The sequence below is a fragment of the Canis lupus genome, chromosome 24, assembly GCF_048164855.1.
Source record: "Canis lupus baileyi chromosome 24, mCanLup2.hap1, whole genome shotgun sequence".
Classification (NCBI taxonomy): domain Eukaryota; kingdom Metazoa; phylum Chordata; class Mammalia; order Carnivora; family Canidae; genus Canis; species Canis lupus.
This window is the reverse complement of record NC_132861.1, coordinates 39,203,421-39,215,751: the sequence shown is the minus strand read 5'-3', so window position 1 is coordinate 39,215,751 and position 12,331 is coordinate 39,203,421. Positions and strand designations below refer to the sequence as shown.

General features: G+C 46.4%; 1 protein-coding gene across 11 annotated transcripts in view; it reads right to left on the bottom strand.

The window, feature by feature from the left end:
- Positions 1–12,331, bottom strand: part of FBXO25 (F-box protein 25) — a 63,311-nt gene that overhangs the window by 45,895 nt on the left and 5,085 nt on the right. For 4 of the 11 annotated variants that reach the window (XM_072796419.1, XM_072796424.1, XM_072796423.1 and 1 more), the window contains exons 1-2: positions 7,692–7,848; positions 589–729 (exon numbers count right to left, since the gene is read on the bottom strand). In XM_072796419.1, the coding sequence (XP_072652520.1) occupies positions 589–722 (134 nt within the window). In that variant the 5' untranslated portion in view covers positions 723–729; positions 7,692–7,848. Of the gene's footprint in view, positions 1–588; positions 730–7,647; positions 7,857–8,527; positions 8,641–12,331 lie in introns of those variants that run through there. The other 7 variants (XM_072796415.1, XM_072796417.1, XM_072796414.1 and 4 more) reach the window with 7 other exon arrangements.

Below are 12,331 nucleotides of genomic sequence, written 5' to 3'. Positions count from 1 at the left end.
GTGATTGGCAGTTATCATACCATGCTTCTGTGTTTGTGCAATCTCTGACTTTCATCTGATAACTCCCAATCTGTCTTCATCTAGTACTCCAGCCCATGGGGTGTGAGCAACTGTGATCCAAGTATCCTCCTCTTTCACCCTACTGACCATGATGTAGATGCCATGGGTAATACTCCACCTTGGGATAGCATAGCAACCACACAGAATGTCCTTCCATCCCTGACCAAAGTCACTACACCAACTCAGGCTTTCTAGAGAAAAAAATGGATTTGTTTTGTGCAAGCCACTATTACTACAGGTCTCAGACATATGCTGCCAAAACCAGATCTTGATTTCCTGAGGTTCCTCAGCTATAACATGAGGGTAATGGTAATCCTTCTTCTCAGATCACTGTAAGGTTCCTATGGGAAGGTTCCAGACAATGTACTAGGCTGAGGCTTTAGCTAAATAACATGTGGCTTCTCACCAGCCTTGTGTATGGGCAAACTCGGCCAATACAAGCTATGGCACACTGTGGGGACTTCAAAGCAGGTAACATCACACATGTGAAGCAGGCAAATGCTGTGGCTCTGCTTGGCCATAACTTACATGCTGTGACTGACATTACATGGGTTATTCTCTCTGTCAAGGTCCCGACTCCAGGATTCACATCTCTTCCAGCCATCTTCTGTTTTGATCCAGCTCCATCCAGGAGATCTCCAGTCCTGACCCAAAAATGGCATAGTTCTCCTATAACAGAAGGAATGTATGTGCAAATATAGTTTCCTGTCATTTAGAACATTTATTCATTAACTTAAAAGAATAAAGTTCTTACTATATAAATGTCTGCATATGCCCTAAATGCTGAGCAGACACTGGTGTTCATACAGCACCTGGGTAAGATGGACAGAGACAACTCTCAGCAGAAATTAGAAGCAACATGATGCATACACTGTATGTACTCCTGTTTGGTCAAAGCATACAGCGTAAGAGCGGGTACAGGAAGTGCTAAGAAGTGAGAATGGAGATGTGATCACGTCAAAGAACTAGACTCTGCTCTGAGGGCAACAAGGGGCCCAAAAAAGGAGCCTCGGCAGGCAAGTGATTCAATTCAATCTTTACAAATGGCTCCAGGTCACACTGTGAGGATGGAAGCTGGCATTGGCAGGGTGGCACCTGGAGGCAAGAGGAGTCGTTAGGGCTGGCAGCTTCTGAACACTGGCCCCCAGAAGGTTGGAGTCTCTGCAGCAGGACTAGAGAGGGTAGATTCTAGAAGCACTCAGGAGGCATAGTCAAGAGCAGTCAAGGACTTCTATCTCACACACTGTCTGGCTCTCTCAGGATTCCAAGGAGCCAGCCACCATGTTCTCTGTTCCCCCAAGGAAAGGCCCAAGGGGCAAGGAGCAAGCATGCAGACTGGCTGCATGTGTGCAGGGAAACCACAGGTGGCCAGATTTTAGTTTCTGGCACCAAAGAGACACCGATTTCAGTTTTGGAGGGCCTGTTAGATTTGTCGAACCCATGGTGATAAGCACTATACTGGAATCCACATATAAGAATCCTTGTGTAAAAATTATGACCTTGAAAACTGACAACACAGATATTATTACCTTCATAGAGCTTACAATTTAGTGAAAGCAAGACACCCAATACTAGCTCTTCTACTGCCTTGAGTGGTACCTCTTGCTCAGTGGTTTACAACCCTTGCTGTGCGCTAACAGTACAGTCTTGGAAGCTTTTATAAAATACAATGCTTAGCTTCAACCCCAGATCTGTGGGTGATGGGTACATGTATTTTCTAACAATGCCAGGCACACAAGGGAACTCAGTAAACACAGAGAGAATGAATGCATATACACATCCACCGTTCAGAAGAGAGAAGACTAAGGCTAGACAACAAGACCAGGAAATCCTCAGCATTCAGCTAGGAACCAAAGCCAGAGGAATGATACCACAACAGAGAACACATAGAGCCAAGGAAAAAACTCTAAGAGACAATGACAGTTAAGGGACAAGCAGATATATATGGGCCAAGAAAGGGAATTGAAAAGAAGAGCCAAAAAAAAAAAAAAGAAAAAAGAAAAGAAAAGAAGAGCCAAAGAGCTTGAGAGAAGAAGTAGGAAATCAAGAGATGAATGTATTTTAAGAAAGAAATGATTGACAGAGAGTAAAATACTATCAACAAGCTAGTACAGTAAGAATTGAAACAGTATGTAGTTGATTTAGTCACAAAAAGGTAGAGGATAACTCAACCAAAAATAGTTTCAATAGAGTAATGTGTTATATTAATCTCACATCCAAAGTAGACTTGGAGTATTTCCCTAATGTGGAGTATTTCTAACAGAGTACTTGAGAGACAGAAGTTTTCAAATATAATCTCCCAACTATATTAATTATAACTAACAAAAAATAGGCTATTAGGTAGACATTTATACTGCCTTAAAACAGACAAGTTAGAAGGAAATTCTAAGTCTTCAACAGTATTTCTGGGCCAACTCTAAGTGCTCATTTCCTTAAAGTAAAATATATGATGAACTCATCTTCCCATAAACCAAGAGGATCTCTAAACCCTGCTACACTTGGATTCCCAATAAGACCACATCTTTAACAGCCACATATTCATTCATTCAAATTATTTTAGAAGATCCTTAAAAATCATTATTTAAATCTCAGCACTGTTTTTATAAGTATCATCTTACAGACTTGTTTCAAATTACCAATCACCCTAAAATGCAGAAGCTACAACCACATCTGGTCACTGCATAGGTATCTAATAAAACTGTCTCCCATAGTATCCAATCCTCCCAAAGAAGGCAAGTGCATACCAGGATAGAGCAGATGCTGCTCACAGGGTAGTCTCATAAAACATATACGAGAGAAAAATGTCTGTGAGGACCACTGCTGATGGCTGCCAAAGTACCTCTCGGTATCATATATGGTGGATTCAGAAAAACTTATATTTAAAAAAAGTGGCAACTATTCAGAATACTGCTAAACACACCAAATATAGATTACTCCAACGACAAAGTTAAACACAGGCCAGATGTGTTATTATGCTATGTAATCCCTCCCTAAAGATGTACTATCTAGTCGAAGAACTAAATAGACAACAGCCACATCTTCTTTATCCATTCATCAGTGGATGGACATTTGGGCTGTTTCTGTAATTTGGCTACTATTGATAATAGTGCTAGAAATATCAGGAAGCACAAACCCCTTCAAATCTGTATTTTTGTATCCTTTGGGTAAATACCAGTAGTGCAATTGCTGAGTTGGGGGCGGGGGGGAGCAGATGGGTGATGGGCATGAGGGAGGGCACCTGTAATGAGCACTGAGCATTATGTGCAAGTGATGAATCACTAAATTCTACTCCTGAAACCAGTATTATACTGTATGTTAACTACAATTTAAATACAAATTTGATGGGAGTCCTGGTGACTCAGGGGTTGAATATCTGCCTTCAGTTCAGGGCATGATCCTGGGGTCTGGGATTGAGTCTCACATTGGGCTCCTTCCAAGGAGTCTGCTTCTCCCTCTATGTCTCTGCCTCTCTCTGTGTCTCATGAATAAATAATTTGTTTAAAAAAATCTTTAAATAAAAATTTGAAAAAAATAAAATAAAAAGATAACAGCAAATGAGAAAATTCACACAAATAATATATGTAAATATATCTAAAACAAAAATATATTATGTATGTACTGAATGAGTGGTAAAGAGAATAACTAAAAGAAATTCAGAAAGAAAAAAAAAAAAGAAATTCAGTAAAAAGCAAATCATTTGGGACCTCTGAGGAAAAACCAGGGCATCACCTTGGCCTTAAAGCACGGTTAGATCTCAATTACATGGAAAGACAAGGGGAAAAAATACCAATCATAGAAATGGTGGGTAAAAAAAAAAAAAACATACAAAACTGGGAATACATGTGACATCTTTGAGAATGAACAGAATTGGTTGGCTGAAATAGAGAAATCTTTGGGAAGGTTGACAGGTAGGTTGGAAAGGTGACCAGAAGCCAGATCACAGAAAACTTCAGTATCAAGGCCGCTTAGACTTTATTCTCCAAATAATTATGTTTTGGGGCAACACAGTGATATGAGCAGTGCTATTTTGAGAATAACCTGCCAGGGATTGTGGGGTGAAGGGGAGGCAGAAAGCACAAGTCTTCAGGCGACAGAAACCTCCTGCCAACTCCTCAGCTAACAAACTTGTCTTAACACTTGAAGATGCACAAACATTGGCCTGTCTAGGTAAGCGCTATGCCCACTCACCACTTAATACAGTTCTATTCAGGCCCCACAAGCTACTCCTGTAACATTTAAGTAGTTTTCACTGTGAAGTTAAGAATCAGCTTGGTGTTTTGAGTAAGATAACCAACTCTTTTGCAACTCCTTCTGTGAGAACTGAACATGGTTAGCCTGACATTTCAGGTGCTTGGTTTGTATTTATATGGAGTGGCAGGAATGAAGTGCAGCCCCATGGACCAGGGAAACTTAAAAGCCCATTTTCAAGGGTTTTTATCTTCAACACGGAGGAGAAGATTCATTTTGTTTTAGCATGTGGATTCCACAGACTTGACATATGCTCTTTGGATCACAATGGAGCTTTATTTTAAAGTATAATCAATCCTATACAGTTCACAAACGAAGGCAGACTCTAGAAGTTACTATAAACAGTAAGAAAAAGCCATCAGGAAAACACAAGAAGAAAAGAAAAACAAGACACGGCGTAATCTGAAAGGCCTGGTATCAAATTTTCAAAAATACTCCCAACCTGAGACATCTAAATTTGCAGATTGGAAATATTACTACACTTTCAGAATAACAAACAACCCATCACTTTTTATGGAAATGTATTTATCTGCCCTGCTAAAAGACCTGAGTTGCTATAACTTTATGAACTTTAAAATCACATTTGTTTTGAAAAACTTCAAACACAAAAATAAAAGCAGGGGCACCGGGTGGCTCAGTCCATTACTCATCTGCCTTCACCTCAGGTCAGGATCTCAGGGACCTGGGATGGAACCCCACGTCTGGCTCCCTGCTCAGCAGGGAAGTCTGTTTCTCCCTCTGCCACCCACCCCACCCCATATTCTCTCTCTCTCTGCCTGAAGTAAATAAAATATTTTAAAACATAAACTGACTCCTGAAAATCAAGCACGTAAGACCAACTACTCAGAGGGTGGCTACTCAGTTGAGAAATAGCTGGTATGGTTGGCAATTTTACCCACACTTCATGCTAACTGATGTCAGAGAGCACATGGGGCTAAACTCTTACAAATCTTCCCTTAATCTCTTCTTCTTGTGGCAGGAGATTGGGGTGGAATCCTGCAGAAATACGGGACTTCCCCAAGCCAAAGGAACTCACAACAGGAGAGATGCAGAACCAAGAAATGTCTTCCCTCAACAAGATGCATTTCTTAGCTGATGATCCTAGCACATATGTATCACACATGGTACCTGTCCTATCTCAGCCCCACACTGCCCTGAAAGACAGAAAATGTCACCATCCCCCTTTCACAGCCTTAATTCTCCATTTTATAAAAGAAACTGATGCACAGGGTGTGGCGGAGCTGGGAATCCCATTTCTGGATGGTCAGTCCAGGGCCCCTGCTGTCACTATACTTTTAACAATAGCAATTCATGAGCACCCTGTGAAAAGAACGGGTCATAAAGTTGTGAGGTTTTTTTTTTTTTTTTTTAAGTGATACCTTGTTACATTAAGTCACCAGATGTAGTCTAAAGTAATGACGAATCTAAACATAAAAACACTAAGGAAAACATCCCAAGAAACACACTCTAATAAATTTTAAAAGGCTTCATGTATTTTGCTGTTTAAGTAAGAGGACAAGGAAACGCAAGTGGTACCTATATTGGTTCCTTCCAGACAATAACAGCTTTAAGCGCAGAGTTCAAGTTAATGCTGTGCACCATATACCCACCCACACAAGAAGTGACAATGTAGATAATAGTAAGGCAGTTTGGTGTTCAGCAAAAATAGCTGGCAAACCACTGTCTTTTCCTCTTCTTGCTTATGTTTCAACATAAATTGAGAAAACTTTTATCGTTCTGTGATAAGAAAGACTGGTCCCCAATTTCATAAGCATCTGATCTTTTACTGCTTTCTTATCCTTACAAGATTTCCAAATAACTTAGGGTCAAATGTGAATATGGTTTGTAAGTGCGGAGGAACTTGATCACCAGAAAATGTCAAGAGGCAGTGAACTGATGGCTGATCATCAGAAATGGAACTTTCTGCAAATTCTGAGAGGTGGTCACAGATGCTTCAGAGAAACAGAGACCAGGAAATAAAGAGGGGAAAATGCCATTTGAGGAGCATGAATTCTTATGAGAAAATGTGTCTTATGGTTAGGGCTGGAGAATACAGATTTGGAAGAGGCAAGAAAAGAGGACTTCACAGAGAAAAGTAAGGATTCTTTAGATGCCTGAGTTTTCAAAATGAGTTGAATAGGCCCACTGAGAGTAGTGGAACCCTGTAACGAAGGGTGAAAGCGAATTGATGGTGAAGAGAAGGATGTACAGCCAAGGCATCAGCTGCCAGCTCAGGGAAGCAGCCTCAGTGAAGATGCTGAGCCTTGGAGAAGGCCTGGGGACCCAGAGCCAGGTTTGAGGAGGATGCTGGAGCTGTGGACGAGAACTGGAGATCGAGGGACAGGTTTTGGGGGGATACTGGAACTTTGGACAAAGACTGGGGACCGAGGGACAGGTTTGGGGGGATGCTGAAACCATGCACAAGGGCTGGGGACAGAGGACCAGGTGCGGGGAGGATGCTGGAGCCGTGGACGATGACAGGAGGGCAGGGCAGGTGAAGCACGGGCGGGGACCGGGACGGGGGGGGGGGGGGGGGGGGGCAGGTGGGGCAGACTAGGACGGGGGACAGGAGGGGGCTGGGGAGCAGGTGGGGCGCGGACGAGGACCGGGACGGGGGTGCCGGGGGGCAGGTGGGGCGCGGACCGGGGACGGGGGTGCCGGGGGGCACGTGGGGCACGGACGAGGACCGGGGTCGGGGGTGCCGGGGGGCAGGTGGGGCGCGTACTGAGGTCGGGGGTGCCAGGGTGCAGGTGGGGCGCAGACGAGGACCGGGGACGGGGGTGCTGGGGCGCACGTGGGGCGCGGACGAGGACCGGGGACGGGGGCTGGGCAGCAGGTGGGGCGCGGACGAGGACCAGGACGGGGGTGCTGGGGGGCAGGTGGGGCGCGGCCGAGGACCGGGGTCGGGGGTGCCGGGGGGCAGGTGGGGCGCGGCCGAGGACCGGGGACGGGGGCTGGGCAGCAGGTGGGGCGCGGACGAGGACCGGGACGGGGACTGGGCAGCAGGCGGGGCGCGGCCGAGGACCGGGACGGGGACTGGGCAGCAGGCGGGGCGCGGCCGAGGACCGGGACGGGGGTGCTGGGGGGCAGGTGGGGCGCGGACCGCAGGGCGGAGGCGGCAGGTGTCCCCGGGAGGAAGGGCCTGGGGCCGCGGGCGCGCAGGCGGGAGGCGCCGGGCAACGTCGGGGGCCGCGCAGACCCCGAGGAAGCGCCCGCGGCGCGGGAGGCCAGGGGCGGGGGGTCGCGGGCGCGCGGGAGTGGGCGGCGGCCGAGGGCAGGCGGCGAGGGCGGCTGAGCAGCGCCTCCGCCCCCCGGCGTGCCCAGGGCCCCCGACCCTACCTGGCGCGGGGAGGGCTGGGTGGGGGAGAGGGGTCCGTCCCCACCTGGAGCGCGCGCTGCCTCAGTCCCCGCCGGGAGCGCGGACGCCCTGGGTCCCCACCTGACCGCCGAGCGGAGGTTTATTGCCGGAAGTCGCCCGCCGCCTACCGGGGAGCGCAGACCCGAAGCCCCGCCCCGGGCCGCGCTGATTGGCAGGTGCGGCTCCGCGTGGCCGTGTTGCTACCCAGCTCCCCGAGGCCGAGGCGTGCACATGCGCAGTGGACTCCGCGCCGCCTCCTTCCTGCGCGTGCCCAGTGGATGCGGCTGCGGCGCGGCGGGGGGGCTCGGAACGCGCAGGCGTGCTGCGGGGCGGTGTCCTGGCGGGGGGGGGGGGCCCGCCTCCTGCCTACGTGCCTGCGGCGGCCGCTGCGGGGGTCACCGCTCGGGGCCGCGGATCGCAGTGTGCTCCAGCCCCCTCGCTGCTCCCCGAAACAACCCGAGCCTCGGGAAGGCGGTGAACATGTGCCCCCGTGTGCAGTTCCGTGCGCCCCGTTATCTTAGTCCTTAACCTTAGGGAGCGAGCATTTTCCGGTTATCTACAGCTTAGAGGATCCGATCGTTCAGTCCCAGAAGCCGGGAAACACCTGCGGATCAGCTCGCACGTGCGCGCTTCTTCCATCAGGGACTGAGAAGGAGGGTGTCAGCGGTCGGGAAGGGGAGAGGGGGATCAGCGGGTCAGGTGGCCGAGCTCGGGGCTGCAGGCCAGCTTGCGGCGGGGATGCTGAGATGCTGCGGGAAGGAAGGGAGGCCTGACGCAGCCTCCGCCTCCTCTTCCCCATAAGTGAAACGGGGGTTTTTAAGAATCCAATGCGGGCAGATGCAAAAATATCTAAAACCATACCTGAGGGCCCTTGGGTGGCTCAGTGGTTGAGTGTCTGCCTTCAGCTCAGGCTGGGATTCTCGGATCCTGTCCCAGTCCCTGATCAAGTCCCAGATCAGGCTCCCCACAGAGACCTGCTTCTCCTTCAGCCTGCCTCTCTGCATTTCTGTGTCTCTCATGAATAAATAAAAATCTTTTAAAAATAGATAAAAAATAAATAAATGAAACCATGCCTAGTGCCTAGTGAGCAATGTATAAGTATTTGATCTTAGTATTTTTCTTTATGAAGTATATTTGGAACACATTGCAGGGAGCATATAGTAGGTATTTGCATTTGGAAAAATATTATTAAAATTATTTCTAAATGAGTGGGAAATATCAGTGAGGGTGACAGGACATGAGAGACTCCTAACTCTGGGAAACGAACAAGGGGTAGTGGAAGGGGAGGTGGGCAGGGGGATGGGGTGACTGGGTGATGGGCACTGAGGGGAGCACTTGATAGGATGAGCACTACGTGTTATATATTGGCAAATCGAACTCCAATAAAAAATGCCAAAAAAGCCAAAATAAGTTTTAAAAAAATTAAATTATTTCTAATGTGCTTGTTATAATAGCATTCTTTGACCACATACTTTTAAAATAATGTATGTGTGATTATGGATGCAAGACAGCAATATTGCTTACATCCCCAATTTAAGAACTGCCATCCTCCTTCCCCCACTCCCTTTCACAGCTGCAGATGATTCCATTAGGTGGCTATATCATAGCTTTTAAAAATACTCTCCATGGATGGGCATTTAAGTTCTTTACAATATTTTGCCAAAAGAAATAATGCCCAATGAATAACTATGTATGGTTTTTCTGTTTATTTTAAAAATTGTAGTGGTGTATTTGCTAGTAAATTACTATAATTGGAATTGCTGTGTAGGAATAACTGCATATGAAATTTTGGTAGATATTGCCACCCACTGCACCATTATGGGGGCCATAAGAAGAGTATTAAATTTAGCCTAATTTGCCAACATCCACTTAACTCCTGAAGGAATTCCACTGGTGGATTGAGAGGAGACAAAGTAACCGTAGTCCACCTAGTAAAAGCTGTCAAGGAGGATTGCTCCTATGAAGTTCAGGTATGCCTGGGGTTTGTGGAGGAGCATATGCAGGAGGGTGCTCAGTGTGGGGAAAGTGACCTGGGAGAAGGTGCCTACTTATCCAAAATTGGACAGGCACTCAGTCCATCTAACGAATCCATTCAAGATGAAGGGAAACCTCACATTTCTTTGTTTGCTTTAAAATAACCCAATTCTGATAATATCCCAGGCTGTGGGAACACTGAAGTTGATTGCAGTCCCTCCCCTAGGATAGTGTCTCTCCTAGCAGGAAGCCAGGCAGTCACTGGTCACAGGTAGTGTGGGTGCCTCCATGCCTCCCTGGGGGCCCGGGGTGATGGCCAGCACAGGCCGCACCCTTTGCTTCCTGAAGTGCAGTACACAGCCATCTCCCTGACCTCCCCAGCCGCTGCACAGAACAGGGTAAACATCCCTGAGCCTCTTGGCACGAGCGTGATGTAACCCCTCAGAGCTCAGGGAATGGTCTTTCTTCATCACACCCTCTCTGCAACACTTCTATGTAGTGGAATTTCTATGCAACATGTGAAGACTAATTCAGCTTTCCACACAGCAATAAGGCCAAAGTAACAAAAACCAAGCTGCATCACCAAAAGAAAGCCCAATTGACTTGATAAAGAGCTGGCAGCATAATGTACAGTGTCCCCAGAGTCTGTGTCATGCAGGCTACATGCTAAGCACCAGGAGATGCTCTGAATACACACTTGAAATCTCCAGTTGTCAGGAGCTCACAAGTTAATGCAGATAGAGGACGGCAAATACGCAGTGAGAAAACAGTGTGATGAGGAGTACAAGGAGGTACAAAATGAGAAGGGAATTCAGGGGCAGAAACAAGCCCCTCTGACAGAGAGGCCTCCAGGAAGGCACTGGAAAGTCACATGGGCTGAGGCAAGACTCAGGCTCAGCCCATCTTTTTGTTTGCTTATTTGTTTTGTCTTAGTGCCAAGTCTCTTTATATTTCAAGTAGGGATTAGAATGAAATTTTGGGATTGTAAACTAAGCTGGAGGCAGGAGCACATGGTAAGTGTGAGACATCAGAATGGATGAAGACATGAAGACAACATGAAGACAACAGAGCCACCCAGAGGTGTCTCATCCACCAGCTTCTGAAGCTCTGTACTTGACAAACAAAACGTACCTTCAAACAGGTTTGATCCTGGTAGTAACCTCTTTGCAACCCCACAACCTCTCATTCAGCTTCAAAAACCTGTATGTTCAGCCTAGTATGATGCCACAGCCAGGCTGACCCCACTGCCCAAGTGGGCACGATCCTGGAGCTAGAACACAAACGTGGGAGTTCAACAGACTTGGGACCATCATCTAGATGCCTAGACAGGCAACCTTGGGCAATTACAACCTTTGGGCTTGGTTTCTCGCCTGGAAGTGCAGTTACCACAATCTACCTCTCAGGCTATCAGGAATATTAAATATATTAAGTTTTGTATCCATGCATCCAGTGAACTTTATTTCCTTCTATTTTTCCTGCATGTTTTAGACAGTGAGCCAATCTACATGTAAAATGCCAGGCTACCTAGAATCCTGCTTATAGACATATTTACATTAATACATATGGCCCCACATATTCCACCCCTAGGTATTTATCAAAGCTAATTCAAACATGTTCACAAAAAGCACACAGAGTAGTAGCACTGCACTCATAGCAGTCGTTAGGGGAACAACATAGAGATCTATCCCCAAAAAAGTATATTAACAAAATTAACAAACTGTGGCACATTTGAGTAATGGAGTACTACTCCCTTGTATTAAAATACATATAATACTGCTACATGGGGGCAGCCCAGAGCATGATCGAGTCCCACGTTGGGCTCCCTGCATGGAGCCTGCTTCTCCCTCTGCCTGTGTCTCTGCCTCTCTTTCTCTGTGTCTCTCATGGGTAAATAAATTTAAAAAAAATTTTTTTAAATACTGTTGCATGTAACAACACAGATGATAATCATGAATATTGTCTTAGTGAAAAGAATGCAGACACCAAAAAGTATGTACTGTAGGATTCATAGGATTTGTTCATGTGAAATTCTAGAATAGACAAAACTAACATGTGGTGATAGAAATCCTGTCAGTAGTGGCTTCTGGGGCAAAGGGAAGGGACAGAGGCAAATTTCTGGGACTATGGAAATGTTAACTGTTGTTTGGGGCAAGAATCTGAACGTGTTAAATCTGATTTCCCATTTCACTCTGTGTTACACCTCAATAGGCCAGTATGTACTTTTTACTTTGGGAACATATTTTTTCTCTGACATATTCCTAGTCAAATTGTATGCAACGTATTGAATTCAAAAAAAAAAAAAGTCAAACCAACAACTGTGTTCAGTGCTTACCCATACCCAGAATCATATTAAGAGTTGTGAGAAATGCAGAAAATGTAGAAACCTTCGTTGACATCTAGAAGCGTGTGCTCTGTGAATAAGGAAGTATACTTCAGAACTGTTAAAGGACAATCCAAGATTTAAATCACAATTCAAAAGAACACAAGAGGGACGGCTGGATGGCTCAGTGGTTGAGCGTCTACTTTTGGCTGTCCGGGGATTGAGACCCACATCGGGCTCCCTGCATGGAGCCTACTTCTCCCTCTGCCTATGTCTCTGCCTTTCTCTCTGTGTCTCTCATAAATAAATAAATAAAATCTTTAAAAAAAAAACACAAGAAAGGGGCAAAGCAGTTGCATAAATGGGTAGTA